The sequence below is a fragment of the Athene noctua genome, chromosome 14 (assembly GCF_965140245.1).
Source record: "Athene noctua chromosome 14, bAthNoc1.hap1.1, whole genome shotgun sequence".
NCBI classification, from domain to species: domain Eukaryota; kingdom Metazoa; phylum Chordata; class Aves; order Strigiformes; family Strigidae; genus Athene; species Athene noctua.
The window spans coordinates 9,134,586-9,161,970 of NC_134050.1; the positions used below are offsets into that span (position 1 = coordinate 9,134,586).

General features: G+C 38.6%; 1 protein-coding gene across 2 annotated transcripts in view; it reads left to right on the forward strand.

The window, feature by feature from the left end:
* The window catches only part of ANO1 (anoctamin 1), an 81,493-nt gene extending 58,808 nt beyond the window's left edge, over positions 1 to 22,685 (forward strand). The window contains exons 14-28 of one of the 2 annotated variants that reach the window (XM_074917816.1): positions 2,255 to 2,337; positions 4,157 to 4,168; positions 5,010 to 5,081; positions 7,017 to 7,094; positions 8,164 to 8,238; positions 8,673 to 8,874; positions 9,621 to 9,732; positions 10,361 to 10,418; positions 10,516 to 10,616; positions 11,070 to 11,215; positions 12,660 to 12,812; positions 15,125 to 15,177; positions 16,842 to 17,026; positions 18,925 to 19,030; positions 19,974 to 22,685. In XM_074917816.1, the coding sequence (XP_074773917.1) occupies positions 2,255 to 2,337; positions 4,157 to 4,168; positions 5,010 to 5,081; positions 7,017 to 7,094; positions 8,164 to 8,238; positions 8,673 to 8,874; positions 9,621 to 9,732; positions 10,361 to 10,418; positions 10,516 to 10,616; positions 11,070 to 11,215; positions 12,660 to 12,812; positions 15,125 to 15,177; positions 16,842 to 17,026; positions 18,925 to 19,030; positions 19,974 to 20,234 (1,697 nt within the window). In that variant the 3' untranslated portion in view covers positions 20,235 to 22,685. The remainder of the gene's footprint in view (positions 1 to 2,254; positions 2,338 to 4,156; positions 4,169 to 5,009; positions 5,082 to 7,016; positions 7,095 to 8,163; positions 8,239 to 8,672; positions 8,875 to 9,620; positions 9,733 to 10,360; positions 10,419 to 10,515; positions 10,617 to 11,069; positions 11,216 to 12,659; positions 12,813 to 15,124; positions 15,178 to 16,841; positions 17,027 to 18,924; positions 19,031 to 19,973) is intronic. The other variant, XM_074917817.1, reaches the window with a different exon arrangement.
* The last annotated feature ends 4,700 nt before the right edge of the window (positions 22,686 to 27,385 follow it).

A 27,385-nucleotide genomic window follows, 5' to 3' on the forward strand; every position in this document is an offset into this window, starting at 1 on the left:
CGGCACATAATACTTTGTTCAAAAAGTAACATTTTGCTTCCCCTTAGCAAACAACTGTGGATCCCTCCATCCATTTTTTTACATTCTTGGGCAAAGTAAGGCAGATTGGCAGAAGCCAGCTTCTGTGCCCTATGCAAAATCAAGCTTAATATCTGAGATGGTTTTGGAGTGGGATGTGAAATTCCTCAAGTTCTTCAGGGTCAGCATAAAATTTTGTTGTTGTTCAATACCATATAAAATAAATGTTGTTTCAGAAAGGTCTTTTTGAATTGGGAAAATGAGAACTGCTTCCACATAGTTTTCAGTTTGTGTTATTGCAAATTTCATTTCTAAAGGATCTGGGAAAATAATTTTTTTAAAAAATATGTGCTTTATTTTTTAAGGAAAGTATCAACAAAAATTGTCTGTCTCTAAATGTAGGCACACATATAGTCTCCAGCACTGTTTGTGAGCACCTCTGCACATAAGAAGTTTCATTAGTTCATGTACAGTTGAAGTGTTGAGGCAGAGGCGACCCAAGTAACCTGCTCAGGTGACCCAGGGCACTTTTAGCATAGCAAGAAAATTAGCCCAAGTTCAGGGGTATTATTGTGAGCAAAATTTGGCCAGGGTTTCTTGAATCGTGGTGGTATTGTAACACCCTGGAGAACTCCACTCACACAAGTGTTAAAACAGCTATAGCACTGACCTGGGCCCCAGTCAGAAGTTCAGCATTAAACATGGACCGTGGCCCAGGGCTGTTTGGTATTAAATGGCATTAAAAATGTCAGAGAATCCAGATAAGATCATCTGGATAGTAAGCTTTGGGACTTTTTAAGCTCTACTTACGCTTACGGGCATCGATGAAATATGAAAATGCAGGTACGCTTGGCAAAGCGGCAGCGCATCGCTACCTGGCACATTCAGTGAGGGCGTTTGGAATGCAAAAAAAAAAAAAAAAAAAAAAAAGCAGTCTTTTCATTTTGGATTGTTGTAAGTCCGTGCCACAGAAGGATTTCTAGTAGCACTAAGAAACAACATCTTGTTCATTTTCCATATTTCTCCCTGTATGTGGAAGCTGCAGACCCCTGAGTGAGAACTGCCAGCGGTGGGGAGAGGGGAGGCCATTCCAGGACCAGGACACAGATCCTCTTAGGATAACAGCTACAGCCATCCTGATTTACAGGAAGCCTATGGCTTGTAAAGAGGCTCGGTTTTTAAGTTTTACACATGAGAGTTTTGCTTGGAAGGCGAATGAACGTCATGACCTTAGCCTGGTTCCAGTCATAAGGGTGTCCTTTCCTCTTTATTCAACTTTCTTACCCTCTCCCTGCCTCTAGTTTTTCTGGATATGAATGTTTCTGAGCACATCTGTTACTACTCATTGTAGGAAACTCCCCTGGGAACACCATTTCTTGGTAGACTTGCCTCTTTCATAATCATTTATTTATTATACAGCATTGGTGTATTCCCAGCATCTAAATCTGTCCTCTGAGAACTTGCTTGGTCTCAGAGGCAGATAGACTGATATAGACTGGGATCATTCATTGGGACTCAAGAATTGCTTTAATGAGGTTTCTTTTCTGTAAGTCAGAAAGAAAATAGCAGTGTTTCTAATTATTAAAACCCTTAAAGGCTTCCTCTTTTAACAGCTTGCCCACCTGCAGCTTTCACATGGCATGACTATTTGGGTTTGGGGGTGATGATTGGAGCTAGCCATACTATTACAACCACTAGACAGATGTAATTCTAACAACATAAAAATGCTTTATTGTGATATCTTTGAGGGAATAACTATCCTGTCAGTACAAGGCTAGTTAAATCATTCATATCTTGTACACAGGTTTGTTTGGACTTATGGATGGAATTGTATGCAGATGAAGACCAACAATATCATTAGTCACACATACTTAAACATGTTTGGGTGTCTGACTTTCTTATACCCCTTACAAAATTGTAGGCATCTTTCTACATGAAGCTGTGGATGTAACAGATGCCCTTTCTTTTAGTTTACCTTGATAAGACGGTTGACTCCTAGCACATCAGTATTTCCCAGATAGACAGTCCTATTGAATAACAAAAAAGAAGTTAACCTGTCCTGGTATATGATACGATACTGCGCCTGCTGAGGCCTTTTGGAGACAAGAGCCTGAAGACACACAGCAGGCAAAGTGGAGTGTGGCCAGCATGCCTCCTGAGACAAATCCCAGAGGCTGATACAATTTTTTTTTTTTTTGGCAGAAATGTCAAAATAATTGTTAAACTGTTGTTTCAGCTGCCACCTTTATGGAACACTGGAAGAGAAAACAGATGCGTCTCAACTACAGGTGGGACCTGACTGGGTTTGAAGAGGAGGAGGTTTGTCCCTTCAGTTCTGACTCTTTGACTTCCACCGTGGTGTTACTGATAGCTCCTTGCCCCCAGCCCATAGACTTTGCCTCATGGGAAACTGCTCTTGGGGCGGTTCCATCATTTAGAAGAAAGGAAAATCTCTATACATGAACTATTTGAGGTTTTTATAGCAAGGGTATGACTAGTATGTCTTGTTGCCATAGAAATGTAATTGTATAGCCACAAAATCGAACTTTTTTTAAAGTGTGTAGTTGGGTCACACCTAGTAGCGTAGGCATGGAATATACAGCTCAGACCTTACTGCTGGGCTGATGTCAGGGTGCTAACAACTAAGGACCTCATTCATCTCCCACTGCTGTAAATCAGAAATGAATGTATTGAAGTTGATAAAGTTACAGCACTGTAAAAAAGCACTGAAAAATTCCTATTAACTTTAACGATGCAGGATCAAGCCCTGACTTGGAAAATACCAAAGAAAATATTGCCAGACATGTGGGCTTGGGGCACTGGGAGGGACACAGTGTGGAGGTGGTTGGGGTTTTTTTTTCATTTACTAAAAAAAAAAAAAATAATATCCCTAGCCAGGTTTATACTAAACGTGCTAAATAGCATGAAGAGGAAAAGGGCCAAATCTGTATGAAGGTCTTAAAAATCAATGCAGTTTTAGAAGGAGAGGAGAAAAAAACCCTAGCCAGCTGAGAAACTGTTTCCCACCCTTTTGTTTTTACTTTTGTCACTTTACAAAAGAAGGAAAATGCCTTCCTAGACCATAATATGGTCCCAGCCCCAGCAGCCTTGCCCTGGGCTGTACTGCACTTCAGAGGCTGCAGAGGTCTGCGGGTCCCTTCCATTTCCCCATCGTATGTGAGAAAAACCTAGGAAAACCCCGCTGCAGGATCTGAGCTCGGACCCATGGGTTGTACAGGCGGTCGCTGCTTTGTTTGCTGGCCAGTTGGCTTTTCTTTTACTGTTGTTATTATTAAAAGAAGTATGACCGCCCTTGTCATATCTCTAGATGTTCTAAATAGATACACAACAAATATTGCTCACGTGAAAGAAGAACCTCACCAGCCCTGGGTTTAACAATATGCAGCTTGATGAGCCTGGCACAGTTACTGTTCCCCTCACCCCCAAAATCTTTCAGCTTGAATTATCTCCTCCTAATATGTTTATCCCCTCGTAATATATTTAGGCACACTATGCCAGCAGCCCCTGTGCTGTGCACTTTGCTAGCTCATACCTATTTTACTGGGAGAGAATATAGGGATTTATTTCCTGGATACTGTACTGCTTTTATTTTTGGTAACTTGTTGTTAGCATACATGAAAGTAGAAAGGATTAACTGTATCTTTCCAGTGTCTATCCCCTTCATGTCCGAGTTCAGAGCTCTTACACAGTTAAAACAGCAGCTGTTAATAAAGAATATTTTATTCTTTCTTTTGTGTAGTCAATGTTAGATAATACAGTCATGGGTTTACAAAGAATTTAAGCCCCTCCTATCTCTGATTTTGGTAAAACTTAAGATAGTATCATGCTGAAGAATCAGGGTTTCAAGTGATATATTAAAACCCACAGTGTCTCATCTTCTGGTGTTTTTAGGGACACCTAGTTCATACAGTACTTACAATAATGTTAATAAATGTTGTAGAACATGAGTAGACTGATTTTCTCTGGTAGTGTCTAGCCATCCACTGTACCTATGTTTGTTTCATGTAGTTTTTAAAATATAAATCCAATATGATCTGCAACAGTTCAGTAATCAAATTTTTGTTTTTTTGTTTTTTTCTTCTTGTTTTTTGTGTTTTTTTTTTCTGGTGTCCTGAAGGAGGCAGTCAAGGTTTGGAAAACAATTTTTTTTAATTGCTCCTATCTTTTTTATTACATGTCTACTGATGAATGCCATCTTTTGATCTCCACCTCTTCTTTTTCAAGCATCAGATTTTCTTTAGATCTCCCACTGATTGCTTTGCCTTTACACCCTCCCCCTCTCCACTTGTTCAGACTTTTTTCAACTCCGTTCCGTTTCCCATCCGATGCATAATTGTGAATTCTGAACCTTTTGTGAATGCGTAATTATCATGAATTCTGAATCTGTGAATCTTTCTGAATCTTTTGGCTGTCTCTTACTTCCGAGTGTTTCCTACACCCTCTCCTTCAATGCACATGGGTAATCTGTGGATGCTGTCCAGGTCAGGATTAGGGGAAGACCCCAACTGATGATTTTCTGGAATCTCAAAGCCAAGTATTTTGCATACTTACAGGAGATAACTGTTTCCCTCATGAGCTGAGGATCACTGAAATTATCTGATTTTTATCAGAAAGATAGATAATTAAAATCCAAACATAATGTCACTTGGTATGAACCATGCTATCTGCAGTTTGTGCTCTATACTCTCATGTATTAAAAATTTCATCTACATAGCATTGCACGTGGGTGTCTGATAGTGAGTCCAGATCATTCTGTAGTTGCTGCTGTAGAACTGTGAATGATACAGGTTTTAACTTTTTTTTTTAAATACAGTCAACTATCAGTTGACATGAAGGACATACAAAGTGAATTAGAATTCAGTTAAAAAACTTGAAAATGATCAGGAACTCAACCTGTAAAGACAGTTCATATGTAGCTGATGCAGAAAATAAATAACTTTGCTTTTTATTAAATATTACTTATTTCACAGGATCATCCAAGAGCAGAATATGAAGCTAAAGTTTTAGAAAAATCACTGAGAAAAGAACACAAACATAAAGAGGTATGGTAAAATATTCATTTGTTTCACTTATAAAAGACTTTGAAATAGAAGGTCATTATAGCTAACACTGACCCAAGACTAAGAAATAGGTAAAAAATAGAGTCACTGCCCATTGTGTTTAAATTCCAGATGTCTTTGGTTCAAGCATACTTGGGATACTTGGTGTATACCAGTGCACAAGACCTGATTAAGTCTAGAAATGTCTTTAATAATCAGATACAGGAGTGTGGCCTAGAGAAGCTGATTGAGCTCGATTGAAAGGGCACTCCTGGCAGGCTAATGAATCAGGCTGGAGAAAACTGTGACAAAACATCTTATTCTGTGCTAGTATAAGTACCTAAAGCCTCTCAGGAGAGGTTCTCTATCTTGCTAGACTGTATGTAAATGAAAATATTGCTAGAGCATTAATGAAGAATACTAACACCAATTTTCTTGCCGAATTCCAGCGTTGATAACTTTCTGCCTCTTAAAAAGTTAACTTCCATTTTATTTCACTGAATAAGGTAGCGCTCACTTCTGCTTTTAACTTGCTCTCTACATCATCGTGAAAAAGGTGCTGCCAGTCATCCCCAAGGCACGTGCATCTCGCCAGCTGACAGTGCAGTCCCTATCAGCAGCTTCCCTGCTCTTTTGTTGAAGGCTCTAATTCCTTCCCTATTACTGTCTGTCGGCAGCAGACCGATTGGAAAAAGCTCCTTTTCTCCCCCACATGCTGGTTTCCACTCTACCAGAGGTTATTCACCCTTAACTGCAAGAATTCAGACATTCGTATGACCATGTTTTTAAGCAGACCAGTAAAAACTTCTGCAGAAACAAAACCTGTCAGCAGAAATTGCTCTTTTGTATCTGTTGCCCATGGCACAGTAGTGTGGAACCATGCCCTAAATTGGGATTTTATGAAAACCCTATGAAAATACAACTGCAACAAACACATTAACATGAAATATGCTCTAAGAGACAGCATACATAGATTGGACTGGTGTTAAACTAAATGTGTCTACTTTTGTCACGCGCTTATTACTTGAGTACTGTTGGGCCCCTCTTAAAAGATACTGCAAAGCTGGTGCTGATATGTTCCCATTAATCTATAGGATGCTGCGTGTAAGCAGTTCAGTGTCACATGCAATACCTTACTCACAGTGCGGCTTTGAAGTCCCTTGCGGAAGAGAAAGAATTTGGATTGCTTCCCTCTTATATACTGGATAAACAATGTTGGAATACAGATTTCGTTGTGTTCTGCTAAAAACCTGTGACTTGCTGTGCTTCTGGGTATATTGAGAATTCAGATCTTAAATGTGGAAGACTGTAGGGTAATTGGACAATTAATGAATGGTGGCCTCCAGATATTGATATGAAATCTGAGCAATTAAGAGAGGATTTTTAAAAAAAACCCAACTATTTATAACTTTTGGGACTGTGTTCAATTTGGATGTTACTAATTTGGGAAACGTGAGAAAAGGAGTTTTTTCTGAAAGACTCAGTAATTATCTTTCATTGGGATCTAGAGTGTTAAAGTTCAAATTCAACAGTTGTAAGACAACTTGGCAATCTTCTTAAAGAAAAAAATATCTAAACTAGAAATTGCTCATATCTTTTAAAGATAAGTGCTATTTAAGAAAAAAAAAAAAAAAGGAAAAACATTTTGGACATCCGTTATACATCATAAAGGAAAAAGAAGGGCACAATCCTAAATTAAAAAGGGAATATCCTTTGCAGGATTGCTTGATCTACCCCAAGATTTGGGACAAGAGTTTGTATTTTGTTGTTATGTTAACCTAAATCTGAAACACAAAGCCTTAAGCAAACTAATAGAGCATTCACTTGTGACTAAACTGCTACGTGCACTGAGTCAGTAGAGAGTATATAGATTAATTTAGCAGTGCTTTGTAATGCTATATTGCCCAATCCCTTTTTTGTTTCTTTGACTGCCATCAGAAGCATCGGTATTTTCCAGAAGAGACAGCAAACAAATGGAGACAAAGAGTTAAGACAGTCATGGCTGGGGTGAAATTGGTTCTTTTTATTCAAACTTATGAAGAAACTCAAATTATGAGTAATTATGGAAGACACAAATCAATTTGTTTTTGGCTGTTGAACTTTTGTTTAATATTCACATTCAGTTCTGGGTTTCTTCCCCCTCCTCCTCTTGTTTCTTCAGCACTCTTTGGGACACTGTTTCTGTGCATTGGGAATGGCACTGCATGGCTAATCTTATGTTACATTTTGCAGTGGAGCATGGGCCATGTGGTGAAAGAGTTGCTTGCACTTCCCTGAGACAACGTGCATGTAATAAAAATAGAATTTGAGTAATATTTTTATGTTCATTATAACGTGTGCGTCATCTTCTGTAATGTTCCTTTTGTTGTTTATTTTCTGGTGTTTAGAAACAATTCCCGGCATCAAAGTTTATAGAAGACTTTAGACGAGCAATACTGTTCTAAATGAAGTTTTCATACCCAAATTCAGACAGTGGCTGGTTGACTGGATTTAGGGTATCCTATAAAGAGTTGTTATGTGTATGCTGCTTAACTCCTATTGGCATGGCCCATTGAATACCATGTGGCTAGGCAGGTAGTTAAAAATCACTCATATTAAAGGAATTTCAAGTCTTATCACACACCAAAATAATCTTCCCATCAACTGTGCACTCATCTTGGAGTTACTCAGTAGCACACAATCTAAATTTCAGGAACCAGTTATGCAACTGCAAGGCTGCAAATATTAACTGGGGAGGGAGAGAGGAAGAAGAAGAATTTTTCTAGGGAAAGCAAAAGAAAATATTTAACAGTAGGAGATCTTACTTCATGGTTTATGACAGCCTATTTGCATGTTTCCTTCAAAAAGTATACAGAAAAATCTGGTTTATTTATACTCACAGTGCAGACACTTGACCAATTTGAACCTAGATAATGGAGTAAACAATTTGCCTGTGTGGAATTGTAACTGTAAACACTGTGTCTTTGCATCTTCTAACTGATTGTGTATTTGCAAGACTTTTTTTCCCCCCCTCTCTTTCTGTCATGTGCCAGATCACACATTCCATCTTTACTAAATGTACTGTTTTTTCCTCCCCAAATTTTAGACAGATAAAGAAAAGCTGACATGGAAGGATCGTTTTCCAGCCTATTTCACCAATTTTGTTGGCATTATCTTCATGGTAAGCATCACCCAGCAAAACCCAAAATGTATGTTGCCAAGTCATTGTATAGAACAAAAGTGACGGAAATGTTAGTGAAACCATGACAGACCTTATCAGATGGGTGTGGTTTGCAATGGCTTTTCCCCAGTGAAAAAACTCAAGCATTTTATTGTTTTATAATCTAATATAATTTTAGAATATTTTCAAGAGCTTGTATTTCTATCTTGCCATTTCATCTTTGCCATTGTAACAATTTGTTCATGTGGTGATCCAATTACTAGAAAAAGAGGATCTTTTCCCACAGTTCATCAAAGTGATTGGAAGCCTTAATGCAGAATTGGGTGGATTTGGGATGTGGCCCAGAGATCCCATTTTTAAGGTCATTGCTAAGTCCCAAGCAAAGTATTTATAGTTAAATCTTTAATAAGAGGCTGTGCTATTCTTACTCGCAGGTTGGGCTGACGTTTGCTATAGTGTTTGGAGTCATAATATACAGGATCTCGACTGCAGCGGCACTGGCAATCAGTTCAACTCCCTCTGGCCGGTCAAGCGTTAGGGTCACTGTCACTGCCACCGCAGTCATTATCAATTTGGTCGTCATTATCATCCTGGATGAAGTATACGGCTGCATTGCAAGGTGGCTGACTCAGATTGGTAGGTTTAATTCCTCAGCTGATACTTGCTAGAGTGATTTTAAATGAGAGGATGCAAATTACCAGTTTTCATGATTAACTTCCAACTGGTGAGCAAACCCAGGAAATTCAACTGTAGCTAAACTTTAGCCACTGTGTGGCTAAAATTGTAACCAGCTAATACTTCAAATATCAAAGTGCATGTGGATTTGGCTTTGGTTTTAAAGTTTTTCTTTCAGCAGTGGTAGTGCTAATTACTAATCCAGTTATGGATGATGGAGATACAGCAGAAATTCCTATACCTAATCTTGAGCTTCACTCTTCTATATCACACAATTACTGTTTTCATTTTCTGCCATTTTTTAATTGGCTTAAGACATGTCGAGAAATACAGAATTGTTGAGTGCAAAAAAACACTTTAAAAAATTTGTTTTGAATCATTTCCAAAAAACATCAGTGACAACAGGTCCAGAAATCTTTTTATATAAGTTCTTGTCCATCTGCAAATGATTGTCGTGGAGGTCAGCCAGATGTGGAATGAAATTGGAATTACTGTTGTAACACATCTGAACAGTGGGTTCCTCAGCAGATTGACAACTGAATTGAGTGAGGTCATACTGCTTTAATATATACATATATAGCTATAAACATATACCTCTTTGTTTAAAGGATGGATGAAGTTTTCCAAAGTCCCCATTTATAAGATCTTGAAATGTTCCAGGTAGGATAATTCCTTAATGTTTCTTATCCATGTCACATTGGTTCCAGAGGTGCCAAAAACTGACAAGAATTTTGAAGAGCGGCTGATTTTTAAGGCTTTCCTGCTGAAATTTGTCAATGCCTACACACCCATTTTCTATGTTGCTTTCTTCAAAGGCCGGTGAGTAATGCAAAAAGCTGTTCAGGGTTTCAGCTTACTGCTTATGAGACAGCTGTAGCTGAGCTGAGACCATAGTTGGACGATAAAGTAAATCTGGTTTAAAAATTCCTCAGTATTGACCCAAAAGCTCTGCAGCCTCATGGGATAAAGCAGGGACCTGGTACGCTGCTGTTTCAAATTTGTTAAAGCCATTTTGTTAACATAACTTCGTACATTCAGAAACAATCCCCTTATCAGGCTATTTACCATTGTCTATTTACCACTCTTAACTTTTATATCATAGCAAGTATCATCTCTCTTCTTGCAACCAGCACGAAAGCACAAGGCTAAAATAAATACTCCATGTGGCACATTCCAGTTAATGCAACAGAAATGAGGATTACCTTAGAGGATTTCTGCCAAGATGTGCCTGTAGTATTGTAGGACACAAGACTTGCAGTTGTTTACTTGGTAAACAGGACTTACTCTTCAAAGCAACACCAAAGATAATTATTCTCATTCAGTTTTTCAAGACTAAACTTTAGGTGGTCCCACGCAGAGCCATAGTTTGACATAAATGTCTTTAGAAATCAAATATAAAAAGTATAAAATACATATGAAGTTTATAACTCTAACCATTGTGCCCTAGATTTGTTGGACGTCCAGGGGACTACGTCTACATTTTCCATTCTTTCCGAATGGAAGAGGTAATTGCATTTTACCCTGGTCGGGTGGGAGCACCAGCTTCCCCTGCCACAGGGCTGTGGCAGATGTTCTGACCAACATTTCCTCTGTCCACCCTAGTGTGCTCCAGGCGGTTGCCTAATGGAGTTGTGTATCCAGCTCAGTATTATCATGTTGGGCAAGCAGCTGATTCAGAACAATTTATTTGAGATTGGCATCCCGTAAGTAGCGAGTTTGGGTTTGTTTTTTTTAAAAAACACATTTTTTACGATGCGTGCAATACACTGTGTATCTACTGCCCCTTGACATGAACATGGTTCATGGGCTAACTGCAAGACTTTTGCAGTAGGCCTGTGTCTGCTGTATTAGAAATACCTGCATCTGGGCTGCAACTGCATCCAGCAATGCAGATGCCTTTGAAAAGTGCTAGGCAATCTATTGCTTTCCTACGAGTTAGAAAGAGGTGTAGTACTGAACATGTGATTGAATTATAACCCTGTTTCAGTACCTGTATGTGCTGATCCCAGATACTTTTAGCATATTGTGGCTCTTGCACAGTTTTAATGAAAATAGGCATGGAGCTTATTGTATCTGTTAGTGTAAAATAACTGAAAAAATGGGCACTGTGACTAGAATGGCGTGCTAATTAAATGAATGATTTTCATTTCCCCCAGAAAAATGAAGAAATTTATACGATACATGAAATTAAAGCGTCGGCGTTCTTTAGACCATGAAGAGCACATGAAAAAAAAACAGCGTTATGAAGTGGATTATAACCTGGAGCCTTTTGCTGGACTTACCCCTGAATATATGGAAATGAGTGAGTGAGGTGGAAAGGAGGCATTTTAAACCATAATTATTATGACTAATTGGGATGGAGAGCTGAGGTTTTTGAACTGTAGATTCGTTGGACAATGGATGTGAGGCGTAACTTAATTATTGAAGTGTATAGTCTTGGACTGTAGCATATTCCAGCCAGCCACTGGCTGCTTCAGGGATGAATTGTGCTCTCTGCTGTTCATGAGCTCTTACTTTAGCACTATATTTTAGATATTTTCTTTCAAGTCGTGTGACACGTCACTGTCAGATTTCAAATGCAAATGATTAAATGGCGTAAAGTTGAGATTGTGAGGCATATTTTATCAACAGTTGCACCCTACATTGGGAATAAGTTACTTAATTCACATTTGACAGTTTCCACTGTGTATTCTCACACCAGATTGTTTCTGTTTTCTGAAATCTGGACTAAATCTTCTGAGAAAGATACATGCCTGCAGACCAGGTTGTACTTGACAGATCACATACAATTTTTTTTCAGGTGATCTATTATGTTGAGTGAGTAATATGGAAATTAAGCTCTGGATATCAGCTCCACATTGATGTGGCTGTACAACTACATTTCCTACTTTCGATCTTGGAAAGGATGAGAACTGTTTGACATAATGCTGTTTGCTACCATATCAGACATTCCTGAAGGATCTGTCTTAAAAGAGCAACTTTATTTAGTATTTTAAGGAATGTCTAAGCAAAAATAGTGGTAAAGGATAACGAAGACTACCAATACCCAAAATTGGCATGCCTAGTAAATTCAAAGGCAAATTATAATATCTGATGACCTTGATGTTCAGAGTAGCTGAAACAGATTGAAATTTAATGGTACAAAATACGAGGTCATGCTGCCAGTTCCTAAAAATGAGAAAAGATGCAGTTAGTGAGATGAGCATTTAGAATTAACAGAGGATGAGAAAGATGGTTACCAGGATGGGTATGACACCGATGTGGTGTCCTTATCAAACAAAAGCAGATGTGATCCCAGGTTGTAGAAAGCAAGTTATTCCCAGTGGAGGTGGAGAATCAGTCATGTCCTTTTTGAAGTCCATGAGGAGAAAGCTTCTAGTGGGATTAGTGATGCCTAAAAACCTGCTGGGTGGAGCATGGCAAGTTTATGTAGAGCTAACATGATCACTGCCATAATCTCACTCCTTCAGATCACTCCTGTGCCAGCCTCGCCCACAGCAGAATTGTTTTAAATGCTTCCCCATCTTCCTGGTTACTTTGCCTTGCCTTTTGAAAGGGGGGCAACTGGCCCTTCAATGCCCAAATGGAGCAGTGGTCAGGCAAACTGTGCCTGATGCAGAAAATGTGGTTTAGTGCCCCAGCACAGGTCGTCTTGTTGGAATCTGGGGGGATGGCACTGACATGATGATGCATGCCTTCAATAAATACTGACCACAGCCATTGAAGCGGTTACTTTTTCTTTTCAGTTATACAGTTTGGGTTTGTAACTTTGTTCGTTGCATCCTTCCCACTGGCACCTTTGTTTGCTTTGTTGAACAACATCATTGAAATCCGTCTAGATGCAAAAAAATTTGTTACTGAGCTGAGGAGACCGGTAGCAGTCAGAGCAAAGGATATAGGTAAGTGCACATTGCTATTGTTATCCCTGTTTGTTTATTCCTGGATTGATGGCAGGATATTATTATGCTGAGTTAGTTTCATTAACAGGAAGATATTTATAGGAGAATTCAAAACATTAGACTGTGGCTTAACTGTGAACTGTTATAATTTATTGAGGCTTTACTTTTAAAATAGAAAGACCAGAGCTTTAAATCAGATTAATATTTTATTAAGTAAAGAATATCACTTTTCAAATCAAAATGATCAATACAATAGTGAAATATCTTGCATGGTTCTGCAGATCAACAGTTCTTCCCGGCAATGCCGTTTTCTTGCAGAAGCAAAAATTTCTGCATTTAATAAGTCTGGACTGGGCTGGAGAAATACATTTAGGATTGAGAGGAGACTCAAAAGTCTGTGGGTAAATGTATCCCTTCGTCCCTGTTCAGCATTAATGTTGGAAGGGTAAAGCTTGAAAGCTGCAGTGAATCCAGCTGGAACTGGGCTCTGCAGTCATATGGTGATAACAGACCAGTCCTCCCCTTACTGCAGGGGGCTAACAGGGTATATGTGATGAGGCAGCTTTTTCTCCCAAATGTCGGTTACTTCTGAGTTACTAAAATAACTGTTCGTATTACAGATCTAGTTAGCAAGAGCAGAGAAATCTATGATATGTTACCAAACTCAGCATTCATTCTGGTGTTGTGCAGGCAGAGTTTTTCCTTGGGCTCTTTATTGTGCCCTAGGCTTATCCTAGAGTTGAACACCTTGTGTTTTGTCATGGTATTGCCTTTACCACAGCACTGCTTTAGGAGTGGTTTGCAGCTGGCTCATTTGATGCTGTGGGCTAAGGTTGCTGGTGGAGATGTTAGGGGGGGTGCTGGTGGTTTTTTGTTGTGTTTTTTTGGTTTTGTTTTTGAGAGGGTGTTAATTGCAATTTATTGCAATTCAGTCCCACTCTTGTGGGTGAAAGAACCCCACTTCTTTCAGAGACATCCCAAAGTCAGAGACTGGGAGATGGCCACAGACAAACCAGACAAGTTTTTAGGGCAGGTATCAGCAGAATCAGGAAAAGGAGAAGGTCCCACCTGCTAAAGGCACCAGGTAGCCCCTGGCAGCAAACAGAGGTCTATCTCTGCTTCCACTGATACTGTAATATCTTTTCCTGAAGTTCAGTCCTGCACTCTGTCCAGGCTGGCTTGTGTGTGCTGTGCCAGAAGACCAAAGCTATCTGAAGTATGAGTTAGTTATCAAGCAAAGGATTCAGCCAGGCTGGAGTCCTCCAGTCACCCTGTGTAAAGCCTCCTGCATCTTCCTTCCTCTTCAGACCCAGAATAGGAGAGTGGCTCATCAGGGATGTAACCACATGGATCTGGTAGCAGCCCTGGATTTTTCCATTAAGACTGAATCCTGCAGTTTGAGTACTTCAACTAACGAGAAATTTTCAAGCTGTCACTAATGACCAGGAGACTGTTAGGCCAGGCATGAGGGTGCACAGCCATGTACATTAAACCAGCACTTTATGTAGCCTTCAGAGAAGCCCTTCCCATGAGGAATGGGATCTGGAGATGGAGAGGGGGCAGAGCTATGGGCCTTCATGCATTATCCTCAGACTAAACCCAGAGGGGTTGAACCTGAGTCAGTTTGGGGTTGGTTGGTATTACATTTTGTATGCACAGAGTCCACGCTGAGAAAACCTGTGTATATTTGGGGTCCAGATGCAGATGGAAAAATCCCATCGAGTGGCTCCACTGGAGCTTTACTCTTTTTTTGAAAGTGAGGCAGGATCAGTAGTGATGAGATGTAGGAACAGATTCAGATAGATCCTTCAGGCTGGTAGACCAGTATGTTCAGCACCATGTATGTGGAGGTTCCAGCTCCCTATCTGTAGCTTTCTTATTTTCCTCAGGCATCTGAGAAGTTTGAATGAAATTTCATTATGTTTTTTTGTTTCTACCTATGTTGGCATTTCTCTGTCTTGTCTGTCTTGTCTGTCTTGTCTGTCTTGTCTGTCTTGTCTGTCTTGTCTGTCTTGTCTGTCTTGTCTGTCTTGTCTGTCTTGTTCTTCACACTTGCCTTCCTCTTCCTCAGAGAAGCTCTTAGCTTAAAACCTCAAAAAAATAGGTGCCTAAACATAGTTTTGGAAGACAGAATTGGGCTGCCTTTACTTACAGGTCATTAAATTAATCTCTGATAATTTGGGGTTTTTTAAATTTAAAATATAACTCTAGTTCAGCACAGTCATAAGTGCTCCCAACCCTGTTAACTAAAAATGTAATTTATCTGATTTTAGTGACTGCAACAGCATTTACATGTTTATCTCCTTCCTTAGGAATCTGGTATAATATCCTCAGAGGTATTGGAAAGCTTGCTGTCATCATAAATGTAAGTAATTCGGCATGAATAAAATATTAATTCAATAGGCTGGCTTTTCCATTCTGCTCCATTAGTTTTATTTCAGCACAAATCCCTTAAAATCAAGTGAAAGTGTATGATCTAGAATTTTTCTGAAATATTAGAGAATCGGAGGCAGTGTTTATTTTAAAGTTGCGATAGTAGTAGCAATAATATAAAATAGTAAGTAGTCATTGCAGCTTTTTTCCAGAACATTTTCATAAAAACAGTTTTGTCGTTCAAACAAAGAAGACCACAGCTGCCTGTTTTTGCTCTTTTGAAATACTATCACAAAGAAGATGTATCTTTTAACTTCAGTGCTAAAACCTATTTAGAATCTGGTAGTCAGCTGGGTGTGAATTAGTTCAGCTCATCAGAACACAGTGTCCCTCTGTTGAAATTCTGGCCTCGAACTGCATTGCTCTCACTCAGATAGCTCTGAAAAGCCATGAAAATATTTTTGTTTATTTCTGCAGTGAACATCCCAGCCCATAATATATTCATTTATGTACCTGTCTAATATTCTATGTGAATAGACATCCACAATAATCATCTTCACTGCACCTCACCTGGGAAAGATGAAAAAAAAAAAGCTGAACGACAAGCTGAAAACATGTTTGCAATGCAGCAAAACAGGGGCCATGTAGGGCTTACGGCCATGTGTCCATGGGCCCTCTCATTTTTTTCCTCTTTATCCAGACTGGAAATCTCTTCATTTTGCCCACAGGTGTCTGTTGTGCTATGGCCAAACCATTCTTTTGTTTTATTTGGCATGCTGCCTTAATTTGTCTTTACTATTTCTCCTCTTTTCCTTTGGAAATAATTTCCCTATTTTTTTCTCTTTTCTTCCATGCAGTCTCTCTTCATCATTATCCAGTGTTATTTTTCCATCTTTGATCTGTGTACTACCCCTCTTTATCATAAAATAAGTAAAACATTTTGTACTGTCTTTGTTCCACATTGTACATGAGATTTATGTCAGTGAGAATGTTTCATAATAATGATAAATGAGAAAGGCTAAAGTTATGAAGAACTCAGCTGAATTGGCTGTCTTGCATTTTTTGTATGATGTTTTTAGAAAACCTTTTTAAATAACCAAATATAACAAAATTTTTGTGACGATAAAAATAAAACTTGGCTCGGTCTGCTTATCCTTTTATCTTGATGGAGTTAAAAAACACATACAATTAAACGACTTTTGCAATGCGATGAGAATTTAAAGAGTCAATTCACTGTCAGTTGTTTGCAGAACAGAAAAGTACTTGGAAATCCATCAGTTGGACCTTATACAATGCATGAGGGACAAGCTGTGACTGGGGGACGGGGAAGCAGCACCATGTTTTGTCTTCTTCTGGTGCTGGGGGGTACGGCCGCTTCATTCTCTAGGGCGTTCAAGTTGTTAACCCCATAGAAATCTCAGTTGGCATAGAACTACTCCATCTAGTATTCTGCAACTCAGAAGATTAAGCAGTAAATACTACCTTGTTGCAGCAGTGAATACTTCATTTTTAAGGTGCTGTGGGCTGCAGTCTCCCCCCTTGTTTTCTGAAGCCGTCCCTGAGTTGTGTGAGTTGTTTGGGCTGGACATACTCAAGTATATTATTAACTTAACCACTGCCTGAATATTGTGCTCACTCTTTACTCTTATGGCTTAGGCATTTGTGATCTCATTCACATCCGACTTCATTCCACGCCTCGTGTACCTGTATATGTACAGTGAGAATGGCACCATGCATGGCTTCGTGAACCATACACTATCCTCTTTTAATGTCAGCGATTTTCAAGCAGGAACAGCTCCAAACGACCCCATGGATCTTGGCTACGAGGTTCAGATATGCAGGTACTCTCCTGAGTGATCATTAATTTCAAGTATTTTCATAGCTGACTAAGAATGAGACAAATTTTTACATTCCTGGGGCAGGTCCCCTGTATTTTCAATACCTTTTTAGCTCCTTGGTAGCTATCAGATAGATCCACTCCCTTGAATGTCTTGGCTTACATATCAAGCAACCACAAAACCTGATGATGAAGTACTGCTTATTTTGGGAAACAGAGATCAGCGTTGTTAAATTCAGTGTTTATGTGAAGATTTTTATTATTATGTATCCCCTTTTTTAGGAAAGGAGATGAATAATGATAAACAGCACAATGATGCTTTAAAGGAACAAAATGATGTTACTCTGATGTCATGTTGTTATATCACATGCTATTGATATAATCACAGAATCACAGCATCATCTGGGTTGAAAAAGACCTCGAAAATCATCCAGTCCAACCATTAACCTCACACTGACTGTTCTTAACTCCACCAGATCCCTCAGCGCTGGGTCAAAAATGAACATGACTGCACAGTACACCTCTATTTTTGTTCAGTTTCTGTAGCAATTCCTGATGAGAGTAATAGCATCCTTATCAGCACTGGAACTTAAAACTTACTTAAACTGTCATTGTACAGGAAATCTGCATGCCTGTAACAATTTCTACATATTCTTTTCACATTTAAAGGAAAATAATTGTCTCATATTTCAGTTTATGAAGCAATCTAGGTCAGTGCTGAAATACGTGCTTTGCCTAGGCTTCCTTGGATACCCATCATGTTCAATATAAATGCTTTAATGCTTAGAACTGGGGACCAAAACCAAATATATCAGTGAAAGCACTTAGACCAACAAAACTGAAAGGGGGACAGTGGGAGTAAGAAGGGGAAGAGGAGAACAAGGAGGGAAGAGACATTCCATGGGAGAAAACAAAAAAGATTACTTTGGTATACATATACTAAATAATTACACAAACTGACCGGGGAAAACCCCCATCTTTATAATTGTACTCTTTTAAAATTTATATTCTTTATAAATTTGAATAGTGCAAGTTAATCTGCTGAAATGACTGCTGAACAGAAAAATCACTCTGAGATGAAAGAAAAAACAACCAAAATTGCAAATGCTTTAGCTTTGCTTGCTTTTACTTTCTCCTGGTTTATTTCTGGTGATCTCTGGGCACAGGATAAATGAGGTTGTCAAACTTGTTTTTAGCACAGAACTTCGAGAATGGAAGCATTAGTGTTGTGGTCCCATAAAAAATGCCAGGTTTATTTGCTTTCTAGCCCCAGCCTCTTTCTTCTTCCCATTCCATCATTTCTTCCAGATTTCAGGGATTTTTAAATCTTCCAAAATGTTGACAGGATGCTGTGTTTTTAAATTTAGTGTTTTTTTTCTTGGTCCCATTTCTAACAAGTTATTGTTGATTAGCTCATAGATTTTCTGTAAGCCGTAGTTAAGGCAGCATTCTCACCTTCTCGCTATATGGCAAAATATAGCTGCAATCTTTTGCTAATTAATCATCAACAAGAACACCATGTACCATAACACACTCTATGGATCTGAGATCGGTATTTTTGTCTCTAAAATTAGTCTGAAAAATATATGGTTTGGGGTTTTTTTTAATGAATCTTAAAAGAAAATAAATTACCTGAGCTGTGTAGTTTACTCTGTCTTTATGCAGAATTGATACTATTTGTACTAATCAGAGTATTAAGATTGAAGAACTTTAATTTTGAGTAAAACTTGAAGGCTGTGAGAGGTCTTCAGTTGTGTCTTGTTTCTGAGAGGTTAATACAGTGTTACGCTGTAGTAGTGAACTTGCTTTTAGACAGTTCAGTTTACTGTTTGACTGTATTAATTCCTCTTGGTTCCAAGATTTCTAAATGACAGCACTGATTTACTGAGTCTTGTTTTGCAGATACAAAGATTATCGAGAACCCCCCTGGTCCGAAAACAAGTATGACATTTCAAAGGATTTCTGGGCTGTCCTAGCAGCAAGATTAGCATTTGTGATAGTTTTCCAGGTAAGTTCTACTGCAGCCACTTTTTATATGAGAGTTACTGTATTTCTTCAGTTCTCTAAGGCAAGCCACCTTTGGAAAGAAGTTATTAGGCCAAAGAAAATATCTTCTTTCTCAGCAAAGCAAAGCAATTTGCCCATCCTCGTTCACCCTCTTCCTCCCACCCACCCATGCCTAGATATACCCAGTGGAAAAATTCATCCTCTGGTTTGATGCAGAAGCAACTTAATGACCTTAGGGAGCAGCAAAGCACAAGGCTGATACTAATTAGGTCCCACCAATTTCTCCAGTAGGACATGAACAAATTCACTGAAGCAGCATAAATTTTATCCAAAATGATTTCTAAACCTAGCAAAGAAATTAAATTTCCAAAATTTCCCAGTTAGAGTTTAACTCCCATCTGAAAAAGAAGGCAAAATTTTGTAATTTTTCACTAAATGACATTATTCAATCACAACAGCAATGCTGGTTATTGTGACACAAGTGTTTTAAGTCTGCCTTACCTAAACAACTCATTTCAAAACTTTTTTTTTTTTGACAAAAGATATCTTTTTCTGAGAGATCTCCCTTTCACTGAATCAAGGTTTTTAAATCAGAAACATTCATCATTTTACCTTTTGCTATTTGCGTTTGCCTTTCTGATGTGCAGCTGGTAAATGTAAAGCCATTTATCAATGACAGCATTTCCTTTTAATTTCTATGTGGCTGTGACAATATTTGTACATAAATCATAGAGATCTGGGCCTGCAATTTTTCTCTGCTTCTAGCATGAACAAGAAGTTGAGGTGAATTTGGCTTAATATCAGGCTTGTGACATGCTGTTGATCCCAACTCAAATATTGTCCTTTCTTCATTCTTCCTTCCTCAGTACACCAAAAATGGCCCTTTTCCTACATTCATCCTTTCATTTGACCTTGCTGACATTTTCTCACAACTTCATTTTCAGAACTTGGTCATGTTTATGAGTGACTTTGTTGACTGGATTATCCCAGACATTCCCAAGGACATTAGTCAGCAGATTCATAAAGAGAAAGTTCTCATGGTGGAGGTCTTCATGAGAGAAGAGCAAGGAAAGCTGCAAATGCTAGAAACCTGGAAAGACAAGGACAAGAAAAAAGGTGAAAATTGTAACAATCACAGCCCCAGACTCTCCAGGAGCCACAGTGGGAGCTTGTCCTCCTGCCACTCGTATCCTCTCGACGTATAGAAGAGGAGGGAGTTGAGTATGTTGGGGCATTCCACTGATAACACAAGCCATCATGTAAAGGGCAGGACTCGATTAATGGACAACCTGGTGCATGCTGAAGGATGTGCTGCCATTTTGCTCCCATCTTTGTGAGAAATGCTCTTCTTACAAATATGGAGGACCACATTCTATTTCTGATAATATTGTTGTTTTTTCTTTTGCACAAGTAGTAATGCAGGGAATTTTTATATTTCATTGTTAGGTAACACTATTGACGTTGGCGAGCGTTAATAAATGCAGGTACTTAGTACGTCTTGAGAGAGATATTCTCTGAGAATTTGACCTTAGCCTATTAATTAACTACTTAAATAAAGGTAAATTTTAAGTAATAATAATACTACTAATTTAAAATATTTTTGGAACCCCAGGCTTGAAGGTCCACGGGGTAACTTGGTAAAGTATATGCAAAATCAGCTTTAGAGTGTACCTTAGTATTCCTTCTGGCAGGAGAGAACCGACGTTGAGCCCACCAGACTGACTTGCTTTCCAAGACAGGGTTTAGCTCTGCTGGCAGACATCTGTGTTTGAAGCTGCAGGTCTAAAACAAGCTGAGCTTTAGTGTCACACAGGTGCGTGGGGCACTTGCGGCAACCTGCTGTGTACCCGAGGCCTTCGGTGGGGCACTGCTTTCTTCAGAAACATCAGAAAAGTGAATCTGGAAAAGATCTTTTGTACCAATGACCGACTGATGTGGATGAAGCTACCTCAGTGCCCCAGGCTGCGTCAGCTGTGTCTGAGCAGTGCCCCAGCGGCTCCTCGCTCATGGCCAGACAGCAGCAGCACAATTTTGGAGATCCCCCCAGCAGGTAGATGGTCACAGAGCATTTTGTTAAATACCCTGAATTAACGAGCACACGTAGAGCTGTGGTGACTGCCCTGCCTAGTACTCGGACACTCTTGTTGCTGAGGAAATTCCCTTTTCCCCATTGTTTTAGCACATCCCTTTCTCAGCCAGGTTTTTCTCTGTAGCCCTCTATCCTCTGCAGGAGAAAGGAGTCTGCACCCGTTTTTCACAGCCAGTTGTCCCTGAAGATTTTCTGCTGTTGAGTGGCATTTCCCAGAGGCTGTGCTGGAGGAGTGAATCCAAAACATGTCCCACTTACTGTCTTCAGTGGAAGTTTTGCCTGCACTGGGGCTACAGGACCAGACCTTCAGTTAGTTACAGGACTTTTCTTTTGTCTTAAAATACTCTATCTTTTGTACAAGGAGCTTCCGTAGAGCCTAAAATCCTTACTTACAAAGTCTAGCTAAATCCCATCAGTACAACTCTTTTTAAGCGTAGTACATTTTAGTTTTGCTTTGTCAAATGATAAACTGCACTTCCAAATAATATTGGTGCAATTAACCTCATTTCTTTTATTGCTTTGTCTTGTCCATGGCACTTGCGTTACAAATATAAAACTGAAAAATAAAATAAAAATGAAAGATTTCTTTAAAGTCTAACTACTGTATGGTTTGTTACAAAACCAAACGTCAAAAGACTGTTTTAAAGAGAAGTTAGTTATTTCTTTTTTCCTTTTCTTTTTTCTTTGCCAAAATAATTTAAAGATTAATGCTAGAACTTTAAAAAAAAAAGAAGCCGTATTTAGCTTTTGATATATTTATTTGTTTTAAAGTATGTGATAAACTTGATATTTTTCTGTAGTCTGTCCAAAGAAGGTACCAGAAAAGAAATTATGTGGAAGAAAGAAAATGGTATTAACCAAATATTCTTGAAGCTTATTTAAAATATTGATCCAACCAAAGATTTTTATTAATAAAGGGCTTATATTTTGTTAACTCTTGTTTCTGTTGTATTTTGACTTGCAGGAATGTCACTATTTTTAAAATTTGTAACTTATGATAGCTTACTACTGTAGGGCCAAATCCTGCCTGATTTATTCACACAATAAGCATTACGCCTGGTAGTAAGTGTTTACTGGATCAGGCCCACTGACTGCAATAGAACTGTGAGTGACAATAATTCAAGCAGAATTCTGTCCATACATCTTGTTGACAAAGTGTTCTTCCTCTCATTCCTTGGTAGCCCAAAAGATCCAGAAGAAAGCCAAATGTGAACTACCTATTCTGAAGAGAAATCTTAGGGAACTTCCTTGAAGGGAATTTAATCTGTAAATATTTATCCAAAAGTATTCCCAACTTAATACTGACATTCCTGTAAATGGTAGAACTATATCCTGAACACATACTTATCAGAATTTTTCATTATTTGCTGAAATCATGAACTAGTAACAGTTGCTTATACTTTCTTTTGTACAGTAAATTGTTTGAAATGGAATTTTGTATATAAAAACTGTATTACTACTAAAAAAACTATAAAAGTCTTTCATGGAATCATTTTTTAAGAAAAGAAAATATATACTAAATCTGTTTTAGTTCTTTTTTTTTTTTTTCCTTTGAACACTTATTTGAAATAAACTTAAATATGCAAGAGTTTCTCCTGTGGGACAGGTTCTGTTCCCAATTCTCCTTGTCCTCTGAGTGTGCAACTATGAGTACTCTTAGATTTGAGAAATGCGGCAATTAATGTTACAGTTTGTCTAGAACTGGATCTGTGGCGCCCTCTCCAGTGCTCCTTGTGTACTCAAGACAGCAGAGACCATAACTGAGATCTGCTTGCAACTATTGACTACTTCATTTATAGACATCTTCCTGACTACATCAAAGGTAAATCTTGTGTTTGAGCTGCTTTAGATACTCACTTTGAGATTAAATGAATCCCACCTCAGATGCATCTGCCTCTGTGAGCACAAAGGGAGGGAGGTTTGGCTTCTAGCACTGACATAGATGTCTGCACCACAGACACTGAGTATTAAGTGATGGATTTTATCTTGGGAGCTTTAATTTTCTTCTGACTTTAGTGTTATGTTTTTAGCAGAATGTAAGGTGTAAGAGCTTTCACTAAGACATTGGAAATGGGCTCATAAAGAGGAAGAATGTTATTTGGGTTGTTCGTTTAAATTGAAAAAATTTATTCATTATTAAGAAAAAAATGAAATTATAAAACTAAAGGAATAAAACTCGGGGTTCCCTTCGACTGTGTCTTGCTGAATGCAGCTCTGAAGGGAAGTAGCTCAGGAAGCAGAAAGGCTACACTGTGTATATCACATTTTTATTGCCTTGTGGGACCTGTACAAGCAAAGCTGGGCTCAGAACTTGACTTGCCATTTCCAATTTTTTCTCCTTCTCCCATTTACCTGTTCTTTGAGAAGGCAAAGGACAAACCTTCATACCCATTCTCCCTTTCTAACCAGAAAATACCAATGCTCTGACTAATGAAATTTAGTTAGAAGATGGGAATTCTGTTCTGAGGTAATGGGGATGAAAACCAGAAGCAGGTAAATCACTGCCTAGTTGGTAACTGGTTTGGTTTTGTCAGATTTTGAAGATACCAGATACGAGCTCATTAGATATAAGATAATGCCTTCCAGAAAGAGATTTGCACTGTAGTTATGGTACTTTTTGTGAAAGTTTTCTTTTATTTGTGGTGCAAGAAACAAGTTTTGGTTTTACCAATAGCAAATTTGAGGCAGGATTATGCTGATAAGGATTCACTGGATTGAGGGGGCAGGGAGAGGAGGTTAATGCAGAGAAGCAGAGATCTGGAAGTGATCAAGAAGTAACTGAACATACCTCAGTATGACTCACAGCTACCATATGGGCAAGGTTTGATGAAACATGGCAATATTTGTATGAATACAGATGAATTCTGTATTATGACTTTATCTCCACAACATGCATTCAACCTCTTCCTGGCATGCTTCTTACACAAAATAAATACAAAACCCCATGTCTCAGCACTGCTTTGATCAAAGAAAAGAAAAAGAAAAAAAAAAAAAAGCCCAAACCCAATGCATTAATGTATTAAACAGGAAAATCATTATACTGGTTTACTTAGTCCAACAGAAAATGCAGGCAATAGTAGGAAAGATTACAGAAGTGGCTGTGTAGATAATTTTTGAACCATTGCTAAAATACGCTGTTTGCTACCCAAAGGTTGTGGCAAAGACATAACTTCAGTTGGTGCATCTAAGGAGGAAATCATACCCACCCTATTATGTTGACACTATGAGTCTGAATCTTCTGGATTTCTATGTCATTGTGTTTCTAAGATACTGTCTTACAAATATTTTGCAGTCTTAAATAGCTTAAGGGTGAATAAGTCTCAAGTCAAGGCACAGACACATTTCTATTTTTAAACCCTCAGTGCTCTCTGGTCCTGAGCTGTTAATGATCTTTTGGGCTGTTGTGATGTCCAATAAGCAACAATAAAACAATTTACTTTTCATCTTGTTACTTCAGGAGTCTGAACTCTCCTGAAGTTTCATAGATGACTTCAGTGCATTTATATTTTCCTGTGAAGTTTTCAGAGTAAACAACTCTTTTTTTTTTTTTTTTTTTTTTTCCCTTTTGCCACTGAAGAAGTAATGTCTTAAATTTATATGGAGTCCATTCAAACTCTGGTTCAATTCTTTGCACATTTGAGTACTATTTATTCCATGACCAAACATAATATGCCATTTTTAGTCCAGCAGAGAAAAAACAAATTTCCTTTTTTAACCACCTCCTTTTTTTAGCCCAACAGGCCTTTCTGAAGAAGAAACTAACTATTAATGTGGCTCCTTTTAAATTTTTAGCTCTTTCCTTAAGTTTTAATACCACGCATGCTGCCTGATTCAAGGCCACCTGACGCCAAAGAAAATATTTCCTTTGATTTTCTTTGTAGCACGCTTTGCACGAGACTAAGCATTGCTTATTCAATAATTGGTTTCACTCAAAATAAAAATCCTTGACACATACTGTATGGTATCTCTATAAGCCCGAGTGTCAGCTAAAGCCAAAATATATTGATGCATATGAGTTTTGCAAGCAGTAGAGTTAGGCATGTCGTTGTGCAAGTTTCCACAAGGCAAAGGGCTCAAAAAATCAGAAGCATGACACTGTCATGTGAACTTAGTTACACAAGTTGGAAGGTTTTGAGGTCATAGATTTCATCTTGCTTAGTACTACCTCTTTGAGAAAATTCATGCCAAAATGGGAATCCATCCCAATGCTCATGAGAAAAAGAATTAAAATACTTAGCATAACGAAGTATAACAAAGTCCATTTTTCAGAGCAAGAGTTAAATGCAGGCAGGTAAACAATCTCTTCTCAGAGCAGAAGAATTGGTTATTTCATATAGTTTTACTTCCAACTCAAGAGTGGCCACCTTTTCTAGTTGAAATATAAGAGATAGCAGCTAGGGAAAAGGTGCAAATGGGGAAGAGAGGAAGAAAAGGCTTTTGCCTGATGTTCTCAGATCCAAGTTAGCTGGAGATCAGCCACAGAAGTTGTTTTTCTGGAAAGAGAATCACTTCCTAAGGCAAGGCCATCTTGTAGGCAGGTTATCAGGTAGCCTTTGCCAATGTTTTTGTGGCGATGTGCAATCATCCTGCCAAGCGGTGCAATACTGTCGGTCTTGTGTTCAGATGAAAGCTGGAAGGCTTTGCACCTTTGGAAGGAAATGGATGAAAACAGAGTAAGAAAGAGAAGACCTCTCTGGCATCAGTGAGGGCTTGGTGACTGCCTTCTTCACTGATGTACTGAGTTGCAAATATTACCATGCATCTTGGCAATAAAAAAAAAAAAAAAAGGTTCCTCTAGGAACACAGTGATTTTTAACATTAATCAGAGCTATTTATAAATTCTCACACAGCTTCCAACATCGAAGTCAGGTCCCAGTTGGTACAAGCCCTTGGGTTCTGTAGTGGGTAAGTCTCCCGAGCCCCAGAGGCAATGTGCAGGTAAGGGGCTGGTGGCCTGTGCTGCCTGCGTTGAACCCAGATGGCAGCGCTGCATCATCGCTGCACGGTGCTCACAAGCATGGCATTCCCATCTGTCCTGGTATAGGAGCATCTCCTTAGATGAGCAGCTCACATTTCTTAATGTATTAATCCTCAGAATATACCTGTAGGTAAAAAAGGTAGTAATTAAAGTAATTAACCATCAAGTAGGAATAAATCTTAGCAGGCTGGACTACTCCAGGTTTACTGCATGACCTCTCAGGCTAGCAAGAGAAGTGTGCATAACAAAACAGCTCTGGAAGCTGGTGGATTCTGGGCCACACTCCTAGAGTTATTGATGTACATTATACTGCTCAGACACCATTAGGAGTGGGAGGGAGTTGAGAGCAGGGAAGGAACAGTGAAAGTCCTGAGAGTAAATTAATGTGAATTTCAGCTACAACTTCCAGGCTTCAAAGACCGAAAGAAGTAAAACCAAGAGTCAGTTCTGAATTTCTGCTAAACGTTTCCACTTCTGTCTTTTTGAATTTTACTTCCAAAACCAAATTTCTCTGCATCTTTACAATGCTTGTCTTTTAGCTCTGACCAAAGAGAGGTGTAAAGATAAGATGGTAATCATCTCTGTCTTCTTGTGGATAAGAAATGAGTTAATCACTTCCAGGTTCAGGTACTGGTGAAGATGTATTACAGGCTACTGCTGCTTTAAAAAGTCTCACTCCAAAACTGGTGAATAACAGCAAAGCTGTATTTTTATATATATATATTTAAGAGATGAGAGAAGGTGAGCTTGAGTCTGATCTTAACGTTGCAAGTCATTTAATTTCATTGTATCTCTGAGTTTCTCAAAAAAGAAAATGCAGTAGACTAATTTTTTGATGGTAGGCAGCCAAAGCTGTGGTGTAACTTTCTTACTTCTTCTAAAGTATAAAGATCGTAAAGAAAATACATAATTGCTATATATTGTATTATATTAATCCATTCTTCTCTCAGTAAGTCACGGTCCTTCATAGACTTTTCTTCTCTGAGAACAAATGCAACAAGATTCCATTATGTTTCTGTATGAAAACAAACTCCAAAGTGTGGTTTAAGACTAACTTGTATCTGGCTTTGACTACAACGCTGTGGACTAGCTCAAATTAAAGTATTTCTTTAGAAAGCAGAAAATAATACTTTCCCCTCCCCAAGAATCAAGGGAGGGGGATGATGAAACCAGATCTGCTTTCTTATTTATTATATCTAAATCGCTATGAGTAACTAACCTAGTCATATCCGGTGTCACTTAATGGTTGCATAAAACTATTCACGTTTTAAAAGGAAATGAGCGCTCCG